This window comes from Prionailurus bengalensis, chromosome C2 (assembly GCF_016509475.1).
Source record: "Prionailurus bengalensis isolate Pbe53 chromosome C2, Fcat_Pben_1.1_paternal_pri, whole genome shotgun sequence".
Lineage (NCBI taxonomy): Eukaryota > Metazoa > Chordata > Mammalia > Carnivora > Felidae > Prionailurus > Prionailurus bengalensis.
Genome location: NC_057350.1, coordinates 88,267,892 through 88,291,901, shown reverse-complemented (window position 1 = coordinate 88,291,901; position 24,010 = coordinate 88,267,892). Strand labels below are relative to the sequence as shown.

Below are 24,010 nucleotides of genomic sequence, written 5' to 3'. Positions count from 1 at the left end.
TTCTGTGTATCCAAGTATGGTTCTATCAAGAAAAAGCATTTGTGGGTTATTAGAGTTGTAAGTTGAACTAGCTACTTTTTTTTTTTTTCATGGAACACCACTTTTACTTAAAGAATAACTAATAGATAAGTTTTGGTTATTGAGACATAGGTATTTGGCAGACATTTTCTTTCAAATGAGTTGATATGAGCCTATCCCTTCAAGGTGAACAACTGACACTATTGTCAAAGATCAAATTTGAGCTCTCAAGCAAAAATCAGAATTTTGAAAAACTTGTGTGTAAGCAGAACAGCTTCCTCCAAGTAAAGATTTTACTGAGGAAATCAGTGGTGTTATTAACAATTGTGATTTTTTTAGTTGGTATGATGAAACATACCAGCATTTGAAAGATCTTCATAACTCAGTGAACTGGTATCTTCCAAGTGACCAATGCAGCATGTGATAAAGTCACATGTGGGTAAAAGTTCGATTCAGAGGCAAGATAGACAAATGGATTTTAATGTAACAGAGTGTAAAGAGTTTAAGATGGTTTCATATTCCAAACTGCAACTTGAGAAACTACTTCTTATCCAGTTTTAGAATAGTATCAAAGAAAAATATCTACAGTTATCTGAAAAAGCTATTCCAATACTCCTCTTTTTTCTACCTACATAACAGTACAAGGCCAGATTTTCTTCATATGCTTCAATTAAAACATGGCATTAGATTGAGTACAGAAGGTGTACATGAGCATCCAGCTCAGCACTGTGGAATGAGACATTAGATTTTGAAAATAGGGGATTGTGTCACTGTTCTTACTAAGAATTATTTTAATATAAGGTTCTTCGTTTCATTAAAAAAATATTCTTTATATTACTACAGAATAGTTTATTTTTAGATTAGTTAATACTTTAATTTGTTATTTTCTCTGTTTTAATTTCTATTATCAGTAGATATAACCCACATAAATAAAAGCTCTTTAGGATCTGGGTAATTTTTAAGAGAACAAAGGAGTCCTGAGACCAAACATCTGCTGCTTTAAAGTATTACTTAGATGTCAATTAAACAAATTGAAATTCACCCATATTTTTAAAGTCATAAATATTTACGCAATTTTAATTGCCACAATAATTTTCTTAATGTTTTTCTCTTACATAATTAAATGCTTTCTCATTTGAAGGTTATAACAAATGATGGCAGATAATTTTGAGGATTTTTCTAGGAATGTTTGTCATACTGTAATAAAAGAAAATTAAAATTAAAGGAGTGAAGATGATGCATGACAAATTTGCAAAAAGAATATTCCTGTAATTAGGCTATTAAAATATTTGCTATTTTAAAATGCCATCATTTAATTGCAAATGTTTTTGATCTTTTTCAGAATGTTACCTTATGGTTGTCTGTCAATCGGTGACTGTGTGGGACTTATTGAGGTGGTGAGAAATTCTCATACTATTATGCAGATTCAATGCAAAGGTGGCCTGAAAGGCGCACTGCAGTTCAACAGCCACACTCTACACCAGTGGCTCAAAGACAAGAACAAAGGCGAAATGTGAGTTTATTATTCTTGTCTTCCTGTGTTCATCTAAGTTTTTGTTAGCTGAGGCTTTTAATGGTTGTGTACATTTCTCTGAGACCAGAGAAGACATTTGTACTTACCTGGGAAAAAACTATGCTCAGCATTTGAAATGTTTGAGATTTTGTGTTTGAATGATCAGAATTGAATTGCTTATAATTTTGGTGAAATCCTATATATCCAACTTTATACATCCAGTTTTAGGTATCTAAAATGTGTTTCTCTTATTGCTTATTCTTTAAAAAAAAAAAATGATCATTGAACATTTCAAAATATACTTCAAGGTCACTGTTGAAATGATTAGAAAAAATGTTTTTTTCATGACACGTTCAGTATTTTTTCACTATAATAAAAATTCCGCTTTAGTCAGAGGATATGTAGAAATGTACTTTCTGGGGGCGCCTGGGTGGCGCAGTCGGTTAAGCGTCCGACTTCAGCCAGGTCACGATCTCGCGGTCCGTGAGTTCGAGCCCCGCGTTGGGCTCTGGGCTGATGGCTCAGAGCCTGGAGCCTGTTTCCGATTCTGTGTCTCCCTCTCTCTCTGCCCCTCCCCCGTTCATGCTCTGTCTCTCTCTGTCCCAAAAATAAATAAACGTTGAAAAAAAAAAAAAAAAAAAAAAAAAAGAAATGTACTTTCTGTCTCAAATCTTTGCACATAATTACTTCCTTTTCTTAATGTCAGCGATTGTTTTCCTTCTTCAGTAGAGACTTTGACCATCTTTTCCCAATTTGGACTGGCTTACTCTGTATTTCCACACTGCTGAAAAGGTGTTTATTTCTTCTTTGTAGATACGATGCAGCCATTGACCTGTTCACACGTTCATGTGCTGGATATTGTGTTGCTACCTTTATACTGGGAATCGGAGATCGTCACAATAGTAACATCATGGTTAAAGATGATGGACAAGTAATAGCTTTCTCTTTTTAAAATGTTTTGGCATTCTTAAATTTATTAATTCAGGATATTGTATTCTGCATTGGTCAAACTATAATATAATTATTTGTTTTTGAAAGCTATTTCATATAGATTTTGGACACTTTTTGGATCATAAGAAGAAAAAATTTGGTTATAAACGGGAACGTGTGCCGTTTGTTTTGACACAAGATTTCTTAATAGTGATTAGTAAAGGAGCCCAAGAATGCACAAAGACAAGAGAATTCGAAAGGTAAGTTCCAGAAATCAAAAATGCAAAGTACCGAATTCTTGCTGCTCTATCAAAAATAAGTGATATTTTTCAAGCAACTTAATGTTAACATTTTGGCATAACTGAATATTTTAATGTGTTTATTTATTTGTTGTGTAATGCTATGAAAAATGGAGGAAAACAATTTATTAAGTTAACTAAGGCCTGAAATGATTTATTTAGTTAATTAAGGCCTAAGAAAGTGATTCTTAATCTTCTTAATATATTAAAAGTTTTTATTTACTGTTGTTTAAATGATTGGACTACACCTTCTCTACATTGACAAATAATGTGTAGTGCTTAAGACAACATTTTTTAGTCCTACAATTTGAGGAAATCAGTCAACCGTAATTACCATGTGTATTCATAATTTTTCCTACCACCTTCTGGTATATCATCAGTCTATCTCAAACCTTAAAGTACTTTTAAATTCTAAAATCTCATTTTGTCTGTAACTCTATCCTGGCCGTAGCCCAAACCCTAAAGGCTTTAGTATGGACCAGTTCAAACATTTAATAAATCCTTGGTAAACTGCTAATGTGCCAGGCATCATTCTAGGTGCTGGTGATAAAGCAGTAAACAAAATCCTTATGGACTCACAGAGGTTACATTCTAGTGTGGGGTAAAGAGAAAGTGTCGGTAAGGGGAATGGGAAGAGAAATGCTATTTTTCATAGGTTTGCCCAAGAAGGCCTCTCTAATGACGTGACATTTGAGTAGAGACCTGAACATATTAACCCCAATTGTTCCATACTGATGAAACTGTTCTTATTACTTATAGGTTTCAGGAGATGTGTTACAAGGCTTATCTAGCTATTCGGCAGCATGCCAATCTCTTCATAAATCTCTTCTCAATGATGCTTGGCTCTGGAATGCCAGAACTGCAATCTTTTGATGATATTGCATACATTCGAAAGACCCTAGCTTTAGATAAAACTGAACAAGAGGCTTTGGAATATTTCATGAAACAAATGAATGATGCACATCATGGTGGCTGGACAACAAAAATGGATTGGATCTTCCACACAATTAAGCAGCATGCTTTGAACTGAAATGATAACTGAGAAACCAAAAGCTCATTATCTGGATTCTATACTGCACTGTTAATAACTGTCAACAGGCAAAGACTGATTGCATAGGAATTGCACAATCCATGAACAGCATTAGAATTTACACAAGAACAGAAATAAAATACTATATAATTTAAATAATGTAAACGCAAACAGGGTTTGAGAGCACTAAACTAGTTCATTTCAAAATTAAGCTTTAGAATAATGCGCAATTTCATGTTATGCCTTAAGTCCAAAAAGGTAAACTTTGAAGATTGTTTGTATCTTTTTTTAAAAAAGAAAACAAAACAAAAAAACCCCAAAATATATAGAAATGGTGGAGAAGGAAAAAGAATGATGTTCTTTTTTTGTCTTGCAAATGTTCTATGTTTTGAAATTGTGGACACAACAAAGTCTATTATTGCATTAGGTCCAAGGAAACTGAAGTTTGATGTTAAATTGCATTAAGATTAGAAAATAATGAAGATTTCTTATTTTTCCATTGCTGTTCAATTTATAGTTTGAAGTGGATTTTTTTGACTCCTTGTTTAATGAAGAAAACTGCTTGGGGTGGAAGGGACTCTTGAGATTTCACCGGAGACTTTTCCTTTTTAATAAATCAAACCTTTTGACGATATGGGGTCTTATCTGCAAAGTTTTGGAAGCAGTCACAAATGAGACCTGTTATAAGGTGGTGTTTTTGGGTTTTGTTTTTTTTTTTTTTTTCTGGACAGTATTTACAAGAATCTGATTCTTATTTCCCAGGGAAATTCTGGGCTCCCACAGAGTACAATAATCATCATAGAGAAAGAATGAGCAGGAAAAGCTCTTGCTCCAGAATTGTACAGTATTCGCCTTAGGTTGATTTTTTTTTTCTCCTTTTGCAATTGAATTGAATACATTTTTCATGCATGTTTCCAGAAAATAGAAGTGAGTATTAATGTTATTAAAAAGATTATTTTTTTTATTAAAGGCTATTTATATTATAGAAACTATCATTAATATATATTCTTTATTTACATGATCTGTCCCATAGTCATGCATTGTTTTGCACCCCAAATTTTTTATTGTCCGTAGCAGCATGGTCAGCTTTTCTCTCGGTCCGTGGGTGAGGCTCAGGCACTATCCCATTTATACCAATGACTAGTGTATAACTAATAAGGAAAACAGATTACAGTTCATCCTCTTTCCTTTTATTTCTGTTTTCATATGAATCCCCCATTTTCCACCTTCTTTTATAGTTGATAATGCCTCAATCATGAAACTAGTTACCAAAATTGACACAATATAGCATATCTTCCTGATTGCTTCAGCCCCTCTACCCAGGTATGCTCATGAATAATACTTTATAATATGGGGGAATAGAAACCATGAACTTTCTACCTTCTTAGGCTGTTTATGCAATATCTTGATAATAAAAGTAGGACCTTAAACCATTTTAAGATCATGTCCCATTTCCAAGCGGTTAGGGCTCACTCTTCAACTTTATTAAATTGCATTTGAGTACAGGATGCATTCTTAAACACTTTGGAAAACATTAACCCAAGATGTAGGGGCTAATGCTAGTCATCACTCTAGAATCTGTTATTTTAGTCAGTATTTGAAATGAATGATTAATGCCCTAGGAAATAGCTTTAGCAAACGTCCAGGTGCCACACCAGAAAAAGTGCAATAATTTACTGACAGTTTTCTAGATTAGGCATATTATTGGAATACAACTTTATAAAAAGTGTACATTATAGTAAAACAGCATCACTTAAACGATATTCACTTATGAAATCAGTTACCTATAATAGAAGTCTTGAATAGCGAACAAGGGACTCTAATACAAATACTCTTAATATTTGGCTGTTTTAGAACCCTTAAAGGGCCTAATTATTGGAGATTTAGGTACTTCACTAAAGCATGTACATAATATTGCCAACAAGAAAAATAAATTTGAAAATTAGGGGAACTTACTTCTGTAAACTGTCTTGGAATAGTTAAGAAGAATTTAAACTCCCATTTTAAGCAGGAAGCCAAATAGATTCTTTTGCAGATAGAGGTTTCATAACTTATTAAAATTTGTTTAACATTTTGTGCCTTTTAGATATATTCAATTAACACATGCTAACATCCCAGTCTTTTCTATGTCAGGGATTAATTACAGGAAAACTCAGTGAAATGGTACAAATCTGAAACTCTGATGGTAGAAACTGGAGATTTAACCGAGAACCACGTTTTACCCGAGTGCCAAAAAAGCTTTGAGCTTCCTTGCACAAAATGTATATAATTTGTGCATTTCTCACATGAGCCCAGATAGTTCCCTTCCCCTGGGACCTCTCCACCATTAAAACACAAGCCACACAGCTTATTTCATCATTTACATTTATTTTCAATAGTTATTACAACCAAGTTAATTCTGTTTGAAGAAGCATAGACAAATTTTACTAAGAATTAAGATTCTATAGGTTAAGTGATTTCGCTAAAAGCAAAGTAAGTTTTAAACAAATCCAAGCGGAGTTTAAGCAAACAACATTAAAAATAAGAAAAAAAGGCCAGGTAGTGCTCAGAAGGCAAAGAACCAAAAATTGAATTGAATGTTACATGGGGTGACTAAGATGTCAAGTCAACGGTAAGCCGTTTCCAGGTAGTGCAGTGTCTGGTCACCCCCCCCCCCCCCAATGGATTGGTCAGTTCCTGTGGCCGACCATTCTTGTCACTGAATGTGGTATGACCCACTGTTGACTCGACAGTTTCATTTGGTCACTTGAGAAATAACTTCCTTCAATGACTTTCGGAGGAAAAAAAAAAACCAAGCAGGTTTAAAGAACCTAAAGAAAATAAAACCTAATTTTAAACACATTCTAGTAAGATATAATCTGAAAATCATGTTTTAACTTTTTATCATATTCTCAGCTATACAGAATCATTTATTTTGAAGATTTTTAGACTGCTGTTAATTTGAAATCTGTTAATCATATTGTAGAATTTGGTTTTTAAAAAAGATGTTTCTAATTGGATTTTTTTAAAGAAGAATGGAATTTGGTCACTATTTTCTGATAGAACCTAAGCTTTTTGTGGTTCTTAGTGTCCTCTGTAAAACTCAGTGTCAAAGTAATCAACTTTGAGGTTTTCCCTTCTAATCTACTTTATATTATAAGCCCTTTAGGAAATGGGAACCTGGTGAATATACAATGAATTGTAAAATATTTTAATGTGTAATTTTTTCAACTGTGAAACTATGACTATTGGTTTTTGATGAAAACAGCTGCTGATAAAGTATTTTGTGTAAAGTGTAGTTCTTATTAATCAGGAAAATAATCAATGACTTGATTAGAATGTATATACCCTCTTGGATTTTATTTTAAATGGATTGGTGGTTTTCACATAGGTAAAACACAGTCCATCTGTATTCTTTTTCCATCAAAAATTGAGCGATCTAGCATCATAAAAAAATTATGAGCAGCCTATCTGTTTTAAAAGAACCATGGAAATTTCACAACACATAAACTTGGATTTGTTAATGATTTTATAAATCCATTTAATTCCTATTCTGACCCAATAGCCCATGCTTGCCAACTCTTTGAAAAAAAAAAAAAAATTGATTTCCAGCATTATTTTAAAGTCAGCAGGTTAACCTTTTCTGAATGTTTTGACTTTTGTTTCTATGTCTACACAAACTGCAGACCTGGGCTGGACCCACATACTTGGAATCCACCTTAAAAATCGATTTTGATGTCCAAGACATCACTAAAATATTGAGTTTAAAGACCCTATGCGGTGTTAATGGATTGTGGTGCTTCTCCTATCTAAAAACAACTTTCATACTTCAGATGTTTTTGAGAAGAGGGGAATGTGGAAGGAGGGGGCAGAAGAAGAGGGGGAGTCTGTTTGAATGAATTACATTCTTCGTGCCCATCCTGCTCAGATGAGGCGCTTCTAAGGGAAGCCTTAGACGGGGCCTTCGAAAGACAAGGCAGAAAGCTGTGAGTATACTGTGCATACCAGGAGGGAAATAACTCTTCCTCAAGGACGGCATTGTGAGGGCTGAAGTATAAAACTCAGCATGGACAGGATCCTCAGATAACAATTATTGGTGACAGAGAAATACAGCTGGGCTGTTTTTTAAAATATAAACACAAACCATTTTTATTTTTTAATTGTTACATTAAAATTATAAATGTATCTTACACGCCATGGCCTGGAAAGCCTTTCTTCTTTTCTTTACAAAGTTATTTTCATTTTCTGAAAAGATTATGGGGTTTAGCTCAAGATAACTATGGTCCTGATAAAATTGGATTGGTAACTCTACCTCAGAAGGTTAATAAGAAAAAAAGTAAATGAGTCACAACTCAATACCAGGCTCTGATGTTACAGAAATTTCCAGAGCACTGTAGTTTAGATTTATAAAAAGTTAGAGTTGGCATGCCTTGTTTTTAATGGCATTGGAGACATTAAGAAAAAAATTTGGTTAAAATTTAATCATTGCTCCAGCCATGGAAAAGGCTACAGCGCCAGAAGGTTTGTGGTACTAGGTTCTTGAATTCGGCATTCGAAATTAGCTGTCTTCCTTTTCTTTATTATTAGTGAAATTGGTGTGTGTATATCTGCACACATTTCTATTTGCCTACACACTGCTCGCTAGTCCTAGTCAAGAAGTATCGTTCATAAAAGGTGTAAGCATCAGGTTCTAAAGCTCAGAAGTGTTTAGAATTCATTAGGAGTTTCCCGAGTTGGGATGTTAGTTTTTAAATAAACTTATTTCATCCAAGTATTTCACTTGATTAAGGTTTTACACTTTCTTTTTATCAGTGAAGCGTCGTTCCTTTTCCTTAGTTTTAGGCATGTTAATATTACAGCCGTGCTAGTTAGCATAAAGTGACAGTTATGAGCCATAAGGAAATTTTCTCACTTTTTACACAATGACATATATATGAGTTTTAGTAGGGGGTTGGGGGCGGTTGGTGGGCGGGGGGAGGGGATCAGTCCATTGTACGGTTAGTGTAGTTTAGGTAACTGATTTTCACTACCAACAGTAGACTCCATTCTTCATGTTGGTAAGTATGGAAAGGTTTTCTTAATGCATTTTGTAAGCCAGTTAAGTCTTAAATCTTATCTGAAACCTTATTTAATCTGTCACTACAATAATTTTGTGGTTATGCTAAAAGCCATGTATATTTTTAGGTGATTCTTATTTTTGTTACTCCTTCTAGGTTAAGCAAGGAGGAAGAAAAATTTCATTGTTTTATATTTTCTCAAAATATCTTTAATAAGACTAAACTTATTAATTCAAGTATGAATTTACAAATGTAGTCATGATCTATCAATTTCATTTAAAAAAAAAAAAAAGCCCCTATCACATTTAATATATGTTCTGAAGAGTGGTTGGAGAGCTTGGACTTCATGTGGTTTCTAGAAACGCTTTTGGCTACGGAACCTAAGTCAAATACAATTGATAGTTTTGATGTGATTCAGTCCTCAGACTTCCTTGGGTTGAATACAATCTAAAAGAATATATCCTTTTGGAACATAACACTTTACTATCTTGGGGAATGTGGCATTACCAAAAGAAGACTACAAGCACATCAAATGTTGACTTTGGAAGCTTCAAAAAACAGCCCCTACCACCCTCTTTTGGCCCCTTTTAATTGTAGCAAATCTATTTCTATTTTGTCATTCAATGAATTGAAGTCCTGTGGTATACTGCATTCATTAGGAGAAAAATGTTTTTACATATTCTTTTACTGATGGCCCAAAAAGGTTTGACACAGCAAGATGCATGTGTTATTGTACTGAGAATATAGAATAATACAGTGTCACTAAATTTAAGACCTCTTCCCAGTCTTGCTGTTCCTAGCAAGATGTTTGGCCTGTGACTGCACTTACTGTTTGTGCTCATCAGAAACTGTCAATGTCTGCTTTTCTTTTAACTTTGCAGTCTGTAACATCACGCTGTTTATTAAAAAAAAAAAAAAAAAAAAAAAAAAAAAATGACTGGTGTCTAAGCAGTCCTTAGTGTACTACATATTTTAAACAAAAAACTGTGATAATTATACTTTGCCATTTTTTTGGAATACTTACAAGCAAACCGGTGTTGCTAATAATCAAAATTTAGCTGAACTTGAGTTCTGATCAGTAACAACTAAGAATAGTTGATTGAAAACCTGAAACTATTATGCCTTAAAAGCAATTTGTCTGCCCCAGTAATGAATATTAGAGAAATATCTGTTTGAATATTCATTTCCTTTAAGCAAAAAGAATTGTATGTTTGTGTTTCAAGCAGAAACATACACATATACATAAGAATGTGTTTGTACATGCAGACAGACTTATTTTCAAGTCAGTTGAAGACCAGAACCTAGAAGTGAGGTTGGGCTAGAAGCAAACTGATTTTACTTTCAGTTATCGTAAACCTTGCAAAAGGGGAGTCTGTACTTGGATGAGTACATACATGTGAGTGTTGATACTCTGTACTTCTAAGCAATTAACAGCAAATGATTGCTCACATTTTGTCTCTTTGCCAAATGGTTTGCGTGACTTTGAATTAACATTATTCTAAATGGACTTTGTTCTCCAAGCATAATGTTCCTCTTTCCTGAGATGAGGTAACGAGATGAACCAAGTAGCCGCACAGTATGAGTGGAAAACTGGTAATTGCAACACTAGGTTTCACACTTTCACACACTTTTTAGGCTTTAAACGAGTGGTTTTGAATTTGTTAGAAAAATCCCAAGAACTGCACGTTGTTAGATGGGTGTCAAAACTTACTAAGAAATGGAATAGAGATCTGCCCTTTAGCAATCTATAGAATCTCAATTTGTAGAATGACTTAAAATATGTGTGCCTACATCTATTTTATTTCAGGAAAGTCTTTGGTATACAAAATAATTTACCGCAACCTTTTAAGCAGCACGTTCTGAATCTTAAATGCATATTATATTTCGCCAAGACAAGGGGAAGGAATGCTCTCCTACAGCTCCCTACGCTAGCCCCTATAACCGGCTGTCCAGTGAAAGGTACCAAGGCTGACTGAATTTATTTTATTTTTTAATGAGAATTGTATATATTTAAGGTGTACAGTATGATTTGATATTCACGTACAGCAAATGATTATAGTCAAGCTAATCAATGTATCATCTTCTCACATTGTGTGTATGTGTGTCTATGTGATGAGAATACCTGAAATCTACTTTCTTAGCAAATTTCCAGTATTCAATATAGTATTCTTGCCATAATCATGCTGTACGTGAGATCTCTAGACCTCATCTTAAAACAGAGTTTGTACATTTTAATTAACATCTCCCCATTTCCCCTACCTGACCACACCCCCAGTAATCACTATCTTACTCTCTGCATCTGTGTATTTGACATTTTTAGATTCCACATATAAGTGAAATGCAGTTTTTTCCTTTCTATGTCTGGCTTATTTTACTGGCATAATCCCCTCTGGGTTTATCTGTGCCGTTGCAAATGGCAGGATCTCCTTTTTTAAGACTGAATGATATTCCATTGTGTATATGTATACATACCTCACATATGTGTGTACAGTGTGGGTGTGTGTGTAAGATCACAATTTATTCATCTGCGAATGGACACTGGTTGTTTCCATATCTTGCCCATTGTCAATAATGCTCCAATGAACAGGGGAATACAGATGTCTCTTGGAGATACTGATTCCATTTCCTTTGGATACATACCCAAAAGAGGCTGACTGAATATTGAAACTTAGCAAAAAAAATTTATCTAACATTTTTTGAGCACTTTTACTAGGTGCAAGAAACTAAGGTGTTTTATATACTCTACCTTGTCTCTTCCTTTACCCCATGAAGGAAGAGATTATCCCCATTTTATAAATGAGAAGAGAGAGGCTTGAACCTGCATTTCAGTTCAGCTGAACTTCCAGGGGATACGTATCTGAAAAGCTGTAGTTATGACCTATGAATTCAAATAAATCCTCTGAAACACATGTGTTTTCTACTATTCCACACTAGGAGGAGGAGAAAGTACCAAAATTGTTCATTACTTGTCAAGTCAATATTGCTCTATTTAATCATTCAGTCTCTTCAGTAATTTGTGATTTGAAATTAACTGCTAAAAGGCATAATATTTACTTAGAATCAAAATTTCTGTTTTAATTACATCTGCATATAAAAGTTGCTTCAAAGTCTCATTCTTTCTGTGGACCATGATGTAAAACTTTTTTAGTAAAATTGAAGAGATACTTTGAGGCACATTGGTTTTCAGAACAAATATGTGTTTTCAATTCCCAATTCAGCTTATTCTGGAAAGCACTTGTTGGGAGAGCCTTGTGACATTCATTAGTTAATAACCAGGGTTGAGTCATTAAACTACAGATGTTTGCTGACTGTCCACGTGGGACTTTTCTACAATTGCAGATTATCTGAGATGAATGTTAAATTCCATCCAATACAGCTTCTCCCTACTTCACGTTTCTGGCCATCTCTCCCACCCCCACCAGAATGTGCACAAAGAAGAAAATGATCTTATGGAAAGCATAATTAACTAGGAGAATGTTGCTGAAAGAAAAATTACATGGTACATGGCAAGGTTAAGTACAGAGAACTCTAAACTCAGTGCCATTTGCTAGGAGCAGCTTTCCTTTATCATGAATGGTGAAGCAAAATGGTCGGCCCACATTTTTTTGAAATTACAAGATTATTATCTTCCTAACAGTGAATGACCTGTTCTTCACCAAGCACTTTTTTGGGAAATGTTTTGATGTAAACTGTGTTGCATAGACCTAGGCTGGCTGTTCAGTACTCAATAGGTTAGATACCCTCCATCATTTACTTCCACGCGGACAAGTTCGGCTAGAGCTGAAATTAGATAAAGCACAGCTACTGTGAGCTCATTTCGCCATGTGGAGACAAAAAGCACTTCCTTGGCTCATGTGGAAAGAAATGTGGGGTAGAAAAAAGATGGTGAGTTTGTATGTATGCATAGAATAAATGGAATACATAGTGAGGCTTTTTTAAAATGTTTCCCAAAAGAAATGTACTTAGTTTGAATTGCCTCTACGTGGTTAGTTTGCGAGCAGGCGTCATTAGGTCCACAGGTGAAAAAATTGCAGGTATCTGAAGGCCAGGACTTTAATCTGGCCACTGTCTTAAGATCTTTCTGCCCCTTTCTTTGTCCCTCCCCAAACTCCACAGTTTGAATCGATGCTGTTCCATATAAGGTACTTTGCCACCTACCTCATCTCTGAGTGCAGCACTGTATTTTTCACACAGCAGGGACAGGTACTGTGTTAATCTCACCATGCCAACAATCAGGGCACCCCCTAGCAGAGTCAGTGAAGGCCAAAATAAACAGTGAAAGATAACCATCTGGTCGTACTTTTTTATGAGAATGACATCTTCAGATTGGCTGTCTGGACTGTAGAAGCATGAAAAGGGAGTCCCGTTTTTGTGATCAAAGAATTCCTTTATGTCCAGCACACTGTTGAGCAAATCATTCCTATCTCGGTGACACTTGGGTGTGTAAAAGCACTAGGAATATGGAAGAAGAAGAAAGATGAGGGCACTGTCCCCCAAACCAAGCATTTAAACAACAGTTTTCATTCTGAAAGAGCTTCAGACTGAAGCTATTCATGGAGAGTTGCAATCTCAGAAGCTAATGGAAGCTGTTGTAAAGCTCATGGGGAAGTGTGGGCAGGAGGGCACAGAGTGATATGGCCATTTCCAGGCACTATGTAGAAATGTGGAAAGGGATTCTTAGAATACAAATATTTCAGAAGAGGCAGTGACCAGCTTCATAAGGACCATGCAGGCCCCCTTGGTCTTTGTCCATTCAACAAATATCTGCTGAGCTCACTATGTGGTCTCAACACCTATTAATGCCTCTATCATCTTTGTCTTGATTTCCTACAGTAAAATCTTTACCTAAAGGATAGCATGTTGAAGCCTTTGCCCTAGGCCCATGGAGAGGGGTCCTACATGGGCTTTGGTTCCTGGGTGGCAGAACCAGTGAAGAAGGGATATGTCAGCTGGTGATTTTTTTTTGAAAAATGCCTGAGATTTTTTAGCATATCCACTAGACCTTCGAGGCACTGTGCTTAGGGTCTACAAAAATGTTTGAGGCCTTAAAAACTATTGCATCCAAAATAGAAAACCGAGATCATCAGATTGATTAAGTGCCTAAGTAAGTAAAGACAACAAAGCATAGTATGTCAACTAATCTGATACAACCTAACTTTCATAGTTAGGTGAGAATGTGCACTATACATCATATGAACCAATCAAGAAATGTATAAAATCAAAATTATAATAATTTTTACATTTATTTTGATAAGAAAAATTGCTTACTTGATGTAAGATGGGTTGAGTACATTTTAACATTTTTGATACAATGGGGAGTTGGGCTTCCACAAGTAAAACTGCCTACAAATGACTCTGTCCACTGGCTCAGCCTGTAAATTCCAGACACCAGTGTGTGAAATTGGCATGATTCCTTTCCATTCTATAACCCCCATTTTTCCTCCAAGAATGCCTTTAGCTTCATTTATCCCGATCTGACCACTGTAGGGGTGTTCACTGGAAGGAAACGGGTTTACTGCCAGAGATGGTCCTGGGTACTGCACTCTGCAGGGGACAGTCTGGCATGGAAGGGCAGCTGTAATGAGAACTCTTTAATTACATGAACATGAAATTACCTTGGAATTTATCTGGACAGCCTCTTCATTATAATGTAGGAGAGCTTTCTGACCTGAATGGGTGACGTTCACAAACACCTGAAGACATGGGTACTCGCCCCGGCCTCGGCAGCCTACACCACAGGGGAAAGCGCAGTCCATCCAGTCGTCCGTGATATGAGTGTGGATGGTAGTACAGTTCGACTCTTCTCTCTGAATACTTCAATTGCAAAAGATAAATGATCTTCACCCTCTAGAAAATTTACTTTTATAGTTGTAATGTGATAACCCAAGACGTGTCTATTTCCAGGGAATGTGGAACCATTACAGAAGGTACATAATGATTAGGGAACATTGAGATAGGAGAGAAACAACAGCATATTGCTAAGTTTCTTCTCAGTTATGACCCCCTTGGCATATTTCTTACTACACCAACCCTTAGAGCAATGGTTTTCAAACTTCAGAATCACCTGAGCGAGTTTAAGAGTGAAGTATTTGTGGATTCTAAGGCTTCACACCCAGAGATTTGGATTTAGTTGATCTGAGTTGAAATCCAGGAATCTGTATATTCAGCAGTATTTAAGATGCAGGTATTTGGCGAACCATGCTTTGACAAATATTACTGTAACCACATACTCAGAAATCTTATCCTCTTCCATTCCTTATCATCTCAAGATGCACCCATTGGCCCGTCCTGATGAAAATGTGCCTTTGGAAGGTTCCAACCACAGTCAATGTGACCCTTAGTCAATATAGAATTCTAGTAACAAGGTACAATTCCATTTACTCATTCTACTTCCAAAGAGGCAAATACAAATCATAGAAGGAATGTCTCAGAAAACTTACCGTGTTTTCACTGTCAGTAGGTTCCTTGAGGTGAGGGGTTATGTCCTATTCATCTTCATGTTCCTTAAAGCAAGAAGCACCATGCCTCCCACATAGAGGCTCAATACATGTTGTACTGAATGAAAGTTTGATTTGGAAAACATTCCTTGTGTATTTGCACACATACTACATTCACAGAATGTTCTAGGTGCCATGAGAAGTGGTAGACAAAATTCCTGCCCACGAAAATTTTGTGGTGGTGTTGAAAAGACAAATATGTATGAAATTGTTAGAGAACAAGTCCTAGATAAAGTAAAGTTGGGTAAGAAGAAATGCTTGACAATGTACAGGTCCATTCCTGGGGGCCCTCACACTCACACCCAGGTGGGTCCCTGACCTTATTTCCTGGCGACCTCAACACAAGAAGTCAGATTAGCAAATTCTAAAGTCTAGAATGTTTGAAAAGCCTCATTTATCTGGATTCATACTGCTCTCCTGTTAAGATATTTGGCCATAAGTAAACATTTTTCTGTATTAATATAATAAACTTGAGACACAGTGCAGTTTAAAATAATCTCAAGGCCCAGGGCATTAAAAAATCATTGGATTTTTTAAATAAATATATTTTATATATATTTTATAAATTTTATAAATAAAATGTTGGGCAAGTGAAAATACAAATATGAAAAATAAGGTTCTTTCACAGGTTTAACACCAGCTGCTTTTCCACAAAATTAAATTCTGTACTTATTTAGACTAGGCATCTTAAAATAATTCTTTAGAGTTGCCCATTTGTCTGTGTCAGAACTTAGGCTCTCTGAATCCTAATCAAATGCTGAACTGAGTGTGGTTGGAACCTTCCTTGAAGATTTCAGAAAGCTCCATTATGGAGAGCAGTATATTTCTTCCTGTGCACAAGGGTCAGGCCAGTTCTCTCAGGGAGAGCCAGGGACATATTTAAAGTCTACTTATTTATATTTTGAAAGAGAGAGAAAGGGAAGGGCAGAGAGAGAGGGAGAAAGAGAGACTCCCAAGCAGGCTCTGCACTGTCAGTACATAGCCCAATGTGGGGCTCGATCTCATAAACCGCACCATCATGACCTGAGTTGAAATCAAGAGTCAGATGCTTAACCAACGGAGACACCCAGGCACCTGGAACCAGGCATGTATTTAGAGCTGGAAACATGAGCATGTTCTTTCAACAGCACTGTGTGTCTATTTGTCTACAAATAGACAAAATCCATCATTTGATTGAGAGATGATGGTCGAAGGGCGTGGGAGCAGGCCATCTTCCATGGAGCAAAACCACTCTCTGAGGTGGCACAAAATCACGAGGCAAGAGACAGATGAGAACTCACCACTCTTAAGCACTCAATTACTTTAAGCAAACAATTTCCAGAAATGCTTAGCAAAGTAAAATTTAAATACGAGCAACAGTTTGGTGTCAGGTTGCAGAAGGTATCCTCAAAACATCTCACAAATTATCACATTTTAGAAAATAATCTGACCTGGACCTGCACACAAGCACTCATGCACATGCACACACATGCGTGCACACACACACACACACACACACACACACAAATTTATTCAGCTTACATAGGTATGTGTAATGCAGCTAGATTGATGATTGGATGGGTGGATGGATGGATGGATGGATGGATGGATAGAAGGAAGGATAGATGATCAGGTAGGTAGGAAGGTAGGTAGGTAGGTAGGTAGACAGAGATAGGCAATAGATAGATATCTCTCTACATATAATGGAGTAATAGAAAAAGGAAGGTAGAAAGCTAGAAGTCAAGAGTAAGGTAAAGCACATAAACTGAAAACCATAAGATCCCCTACAGTTATGAGAACTGGGCCACAAATTTCGCTCTGAGCTTCCTAGCAGCCAAAGCAATGAAGGAAGTATAACCACATATAAGTTTCCTGGTGTCTACTAAATAAAAGTAAGCTGGATGATGAGAAGCAGAACATGGTGATAATACCAGAGGGAAAATTATCCTGAATGCTTCTAATAGTGGCACTGTGTTCTGTAGTGATGGTGACCTCCACACTATTGCCCTAATAGTAACTTAGGAATGGCAGGAGATGAATCTGATAAATAACAAAAGCAGGACACCTACTTCCTATTCTGTGATCCTTTTTCTTAACTCCTAGGCCTCCCTCTCCCTATTCTCCCTGGGCCTTCTATCACTCTTTGGCTAACAAAAGGGAAAGTGCCCCTTGCTGTCCCCCTACCCAATACTGCCCTCCCTCAAAGTACCCCATGTTGTAAAAGGCATCCTCCAAAATTAAACAGCTCCTCCCCTGCCCTAATGAAACCTCCCATCCCCCACCCCCATTGCTACAAACTTCATTTAAGTATTAGGAGACCAGGAGTCTTATATCAAAATGACAGGCAAGTTCTTTACTGGCTAGGTGACCTTGGGCAAGTTACTTGGACTGAGCCTCAGCTTTCTCATTTATAAAATGAAAATTAAGGGGCGCCTGGGTGGCTCAGTTAGTTAAACATCAGACTCTTGGTCTCAGCTCATGTCATAATCTCACAGTTCCTGAGATCAAGCCCCACGTCAGGCTCTGTGCTGACAGTATAGAGCCTGCTTGGGGTTCTCTGTCTCCCCACCTCTCTGCCCCTTCCCTGCTCGTGGTCTCTCTCTCCCTCTCGAAAATAAACATTAAAAAATAAAAATAAAAAAATAAAATGAAAATGAAAATGATAAAATAATGCTACCATGATAGGTTTGCTATAGATTTAAATAGGATAAAATATAGTATATTTTGGCATATAGTATATATTTAATAAATGGTAACTGTTATTTGCTGTATTTAATAATGAATAAAACAAAAGGGAAGAAACACTTATTGACCAACTACTATGTGCTAGGTAGATATTGTCAAACTCAAAAAACTCAGAGTTAAATAACTTTTATTGTGTTCACATAGAAGACTTAAATTAACCTTTCCCTATGATATCTGCTTGTTAAAGGAAGAATTTATTCCTTCCATGCATATCTAATTTATGGATCAGCTGTTGGAAGTACTTTTCAAGTTGACAAGGGGGAGTGGTAAAGGAGTATCTTCCACTTTGTTACCACACCTTTCTCTACACCCAACTGCCTCCCAGCACTGATAACGAAACAGGTGATTCTATCATCCCTTAGACACTGGTCAGGAGGGCTGAAGAGGCCAAAGCCAGCTTCCTCTTCTCTACCACTATGCTTGGATCTGATCCGAATTGAAAATTCTGGGTTTCCTTTCTATGTTTCTTACCTGAGCATGAAAGGCTTTAGGATGGTAATTCCAAGCAAGAAGAACATGAGGACTGAGAAGCCCATCATTGCAAAACCCAGCAGCAAGGCTCGGTCCTCTCCAGCACTGGATGGCAGCTTCTTGTGCACATCTGGTAAGTCTCCATCATCGTGGTCTATATTTCTATTTCTGCCTGAGGCAGAAAAGGCTGTCCTTTGGAGGAAGTAGGAAGGAGATATTTCAATAAGCCCATAGAGAAATGGAAACATATACCAACCCATGGTGGGTGGAGGGATGATCCCATTTGCTGTCCACCTCAGGTTTGTGAGCAGGTTGAGTGCAACACCATGAAATCCCATGTTCAGAGCTTGGCTAAAAGTCCATCTAAACAAGCTAAAATTATGTGTTATAAAATATAATGTAATATAATATAATATTATTTCTTACATATAACAAACAATCATAAGGAAGTCTTTAGTGTTCGGTTTAATCAATGATTAGGAAACAATTGACTGTCTGTAGTTTTTATTTGTATTATGTGACTAAGTATTATGAGCTTACTTCTCTGTCAGGTATACTGCACATTACCCATGAAAATGATTTTTACACTATTTTATAAGTTCCATATGTAAAGAATGACTTAAAAGGTTTGGAATTAACAGCATCCAGAAATAGTAGGATTTGACTTGTTCTTTTATATTCAGCTGTTGGAAAAGCAGCATATCTACTACGGGGCTTGGTGACCCATGGTCAGTCCACTCAGAATAATGAAGCCTTCACTGCTGTTTTCTTTCCCCTCACCCCTCATCTCCTCTCTGTTCACTCACAGCTCTGTGTGAATGGTCCTACATTTCTTCTCTCCTTCCCTCTGTTCTGTACCGGCAAAGGATGCGATAAATTATTTCACGGGGGGGGGGGGGGGGGGGGGGGGGGGGGGGGGGGGGGGGGGGGGGGGGTCCAGTGAACAGTAAAGTCCAAAACAAAAGTTGCTAACTGGTGACCCATGGACAGCATCCAGCCCACAAATGTGTTTTGTTTGGCCTTCTGTGTGTGTGTGCGTGCGTGTGTGTGTGTGTGTGTGTGTGTGTGTGTTCAATGTGGAATTAGTTGCTAACAATTTAAAAATCATGAAATTTCTCATAAAAATACTGATTACTAGCTTTTGAAAATATCATAAGATCCCATACTCCTGCCTATGAGCAGCTGGCCGAGCCAAACAGAGGCTGTCCCCATGGACAGGCATGTATTCTCCAATTTGCCAGAGTCCCACCACTTCCTATGGTCAATGTCATTGGTTTGCTACTCCTTGCTCATTAGGCATATGAGTCCCAGAGGTATTTCCACTTTAAGAGTCTTATCAAAATCTTAAGCCAAATGAATGCAGCTATAATGGTAGAAACTCAGGCACCATCAGGCTGCTTAAAAAGCTTACTAAAAGTTAAAGCTGAGTAAAAACGCTGTCAAAGGAATTGCTACTTGCTTTCTTCCAAAAGTGTATTTTATACTTTATCCCACATCCTTCTCCTTTTCTCTCCCTAGCTCCTCTTCTCTCTGGCAACATCTTCAGAATTCAAAGAGAGTGAGGGGAATGTCAGGCTATCCAGGATGTTCCAGGAGCCTACACCAGGAAGCACTGGCTTCAGAGGACAGCAACACTCCCTGGTTAATACTACTCTGACTTCAAGACCTGGTTTGGAGATTTTTAGTCTCTGATATTTCACTCACTTTCAATCATGCCACCCTCAGAAAATGGGAAGAGGAAAAAACTTTTTTAATGAAATTTGAGCCAGTACATTTTATAATTTGTCAACAAGTATGATAGATTAAGAGTTTCAGCCATAAACTAAGATTTGGATATTTTGTGGGGTTTCCAATACCCAATATCCCATCTTTTCCCTCATGTTCTGAAACTAGATTTTAGTTGCTTCATATTATAAGGCATCCCAGAGGTTTATTGTAAGATACCCATGGAATCTACACATGAAGAGGCTTATTATAAGGCCTCTCTGCATTTCTCATATATTGATTTAACAGACCCAATTATAATTGTTGATATAGAAAACCGGCATAATTTCAGTGTGCATGGGAAGCATCTACACAGGGGACACCTTTGATCACCTGACCCTGGTGGCCAAGACGCTGCTGTTCCTGAGTGCCACTGGAATGTAATGATTAGAAAGACAAGTTATTGGTAGGCCACCACCCCCCAAGGTACTGCACAGATAGCAGACTAAAATACACAATCTTCCTGTGAAAAAGACCTATCTCCTTATCCTGGAGCTTCAGCCTAAAGTACAGGCTTCAGGTTTCCTACACATCTAGAGGCTAAGGAGGCACTCCCAGGGAACACAAGCAGGGATATACAATCCCTGCACACCCTCTTGGTCTTGCTATAGCTTGACAAGACCTCCCAGAAAGGAGCTTGTCTGGAGCCCCAGTTTTTGCAACTCTCATCTGGGAGACACTTCTAGATCACCTTGTCTGAAGGCCAACTAGGTTTCCAATCGCAGCCCCTCAGGACTGTATATATTTGCATACTTTTACAGCTGCTGCCTGAGGGTCTGGCTTCCAATCAGCCTTAAACTAGGTGCTAAATGAAATTCCTTCCCTTGGAACACTGACAGGTTTTAACACACCCTTAACAGCTGGGACATACAAAGAATAAATCAGGCAGTTTAGACAACCACAAAGTTTTGAGAAACAACCAAGAGGTAGGGAAAGGGTGAACAAGAACATTCATCACTTACACAAGGCCACTCCTTCAAGACTGAGAGAAATAGCTGTTTTGCCTAAACAAACACAGAGTCAAGCAAAATGAGAAAACAAAGAAATATGTTCCAAATGAAAAAACAACACTAAACCTCATGAAAAGACCTTAATGATACAGAGATAAGTAATCTACCTGATAAAGAATTCAAAGTAATGGTCATTAAGATGCTCACCAAACTCAGAAGAATGAATGAATAAGGTGAGAACTTGAACTAAGAGAGAGAAATTATAAGAAAATACTAAACAGAAGTCACAGAGCTGAAAAACACAATAACCGAACTGAAAAATACATTTGAGGGGTTCAAGAGCAAACGGATGAAACAGAACACATCAGCAAGCTGGAAGACAAAGCAATAAAACTCATCCCAACAGAGCAACAAAAGAAAAAAAGAATTTTAAAAAATGAAGACCACTTAAGAGACCAACATCAAGTAGAATAACATACACATTATAGGAGGTCCCAAAAGAAGAGAGATAAAATGGGACAGAAAAATTACTTGAAGAAATAATGGCTGAAAAACTCCCTAACCTAAGGAAGGAAACAGATATCCAGCTCCAGGAAGCCCAGAGAGTTCCAAATAAGACAAACAGAGATCCACATCACGACACATTATAATTAAAATGTCAAACATTCAAATAAAGAACTTAAAGAAGCAAGAGAAAAACAAATTGTTATGTACAGGGGACACCCCATAAAGCTCTCAATAGATTTCTCAGCAGAAACTTTACAGACCAGAAGGAAGTGGCCTGACATAGTCAAAATGTTGAAAGAAAAAAAAAAATTCCAACCAAGAAATACTCAGCAATAGTATCATTCAGAATTGAAGGAGATAAGTATGCCACATAAGCAAAAGCTAAAGAAGTACATCTCTCCTAAACTGGCATTACAAGAAATGTCAAAGGGATTTCATTTAGCTGAAAAGAAATGGCACTAACTAATAACAAGAAAACATACCAAAGGAAAAAAAAACAAAACCCTCACTGGAACAGGTAAATATAAAGCAAAGGTAGTGGATTGATCACTTATAAAGTAGTAAAATGAACTAAAACCATAATAATTAGTTAAGAGATACGTAAAATAAAAACATGTAAAATGTGATATCAAAAATATAAAGTAGGGACGGGGTGCCTGGGTGGCTCAGTCAGTTAAGCATCAGACTTCAGCTCAGGTCATGATCTCGCGGTCCGTGAGTTCGAGCCCCACATTGGGCTCTGTGCTGACAGCTCAGAGCCTGTAGCCTGTTTCAGATTCTGTGTCTCCCTCTTTCTCTCTCCTCCCCCTGCTCATGCTTTATCTCTCTCTTCTCAAATATAAACGTGAAAAAAAACTTTAAAAATATAATAAAGTAGGGAAAGAGGAGTAAAAATGTAGTTTTAGAATGTGTTCAAATTTAAGTTGCTATCAACTTAAAATAGACTGTCATAGACATAAGATGACATGTGTGCACCTCATGGTAACCACAAAGCAAAACCTGAAAGTAAATACATACATACAAAAATGAGAAAGGAATGTAAACACAACACTAAAGAAATTCATCAAAATATAAGGAAAGAGAAAAAGAGAAGAAAGAAACAGAGAGGAACTATAAAAACAGCCAGAAACAATTAACAAAATGGCAATAAGTACACACTTATCAATAATTAATTTAATTGTAAACATACTAAATTCTCCAATCAATGTGGAGTGTCTGCATGGATTAAAAAAAAAGAAAAACAAGTCACATCTATATACTGCACACAAGAGACTCACGTCAGAAGACACACACAGACTGAAAGTGAAGGGTGGGAAAAAGACATTTCATGCAAATGGAAATAAAAAGAAAGCTGCTGTATGTATACTCATATCAGACACAATATACTTTAAACAAAGAATGTAATGAAAGACAAAAAGGAGCACTACGTAATGATAAAGGAGTCAATCCAGTCAGAAGATATAACATTTATAAATATATATGCATCCAACATACTACTAAAGTAAAGCCAATATTAATATGAAGAAACTGACAGCAATAAGATAATAGTAGAAGACTTTAACACCCCACTTACACCAATGGCTAAATCATCCAGACAGAAAATCAATAGGGAAACATTGGCCTTAACACATTAGACCAGATGGACTTAATAGATATATTTAGAACATTCCATCCAAAAGCAGCAGAATTTATATTCTTCTTAAATGCACATGAAACATCCTCCACGATAAATCCCATGGTAGGCTAAAAACAAGTCTCAATAAATTCAAGAAGACTGAAATAATATTAAGCATCTTTTCTGACCACAGTGGTATGAAACTAGAATTCAATACAAGAAGAAAACTGAAATAACTACAAATACATGGAGATAAAACAACATGTTGTTGAATAACTATGGGATCATAGAATAAATCGAAGGAAAAAATTTAAAGATACCTAGAAACAAATGAAAACAGAAATATGACACACTAAAATCAACAGGATACAGCCAAAGCAGTTCTAAGATGGGAGTTCATAGCAGTATAACCTATCTCAAGAAACAAGAAACTATTTAACTTCATACCTAAAGGAATTAGAAAAAGAAAACAAAGCCCAGAGTTGTAGAAAAGAAAAGAAAAATTATAGGCCAATATCCCTGATAAACAAAGAAGTAAAAATTCTCAACAAAACATTGGCAAACTGAATTCAACAAAACATTAAATGAATTATACACCATGATCGAGTGGGATTTATTCCAGGGATTTAAGGACAGTTTTACATATACAGATCAAT

The 24,010-nt window shown here is 36.6% G+C and overlaps 2 protein-coding genes across 3 annotated transcripts in view; one reads left to right on the top strand and one right to left on the bottom strand.

The window, feature by feature from the left end:
- PIK3CA (phosphatidylinositol-4,5-bisphosphate 3-kinase catalytic subunit alpha) overlaps nt 1-7,051 on the top strand; it is an 81,651-nt gene extending 74,600 nt beyond the window's left edge. Inside the window, exons 18-21 of the mRNA XM_043594865.1 lie at nt 1,361-1,531; nt 2,345-2,462; nt 2,570-2,721; nt 3,520-7,051. Coding sequence (XP_043450800.1) covers nt 1,361-1,531; nt 2,345-2,462; nt 2,570-2,721; nt 3,520-3,790 — 712 coding nt within the window. The 3' untranslated portion in view covers nt 3,791-7,051. The remainder of the gene's footprint in view (nt 1-1,360; nt 1,532-2,344; nt 2,463-2,569; nt 2,722-3,519) is intronic.
- Nucleotides 6,012-24,010, bottom strand: part of KCNMB3 (potassium calcium-activated channel subfamily M regulatory beta subunit 3) — a 34,161-nt gene continuing 16,162 nt past the window's right edge. The window contains exons 2-4 of one of the 2 annotated variants that reach the window (XM_043594867.1): nt 18,519-18,710; nt 14,442-14,640; nt 6,012-13,278 (exon numbers count right to left, since the gene is read on the bottom strand). In XM_043594867.1, coding sequence (XP_043450802.1) covers nt 12,880-13,278; nt 14,442-14,640; nt 18,519-18,710 — 790 coding nt within the window. In that variant the 3' untranslated portion in view covers nt 6,012-12,879. Of the gene's footprint in view, nt 13,279-14,441; nt 14,641-18,518; nt 18,927-24,010 lie in introns of those variants that run through there. The other variant, XM_043594866.1, reaches the window with a different exon arrangement.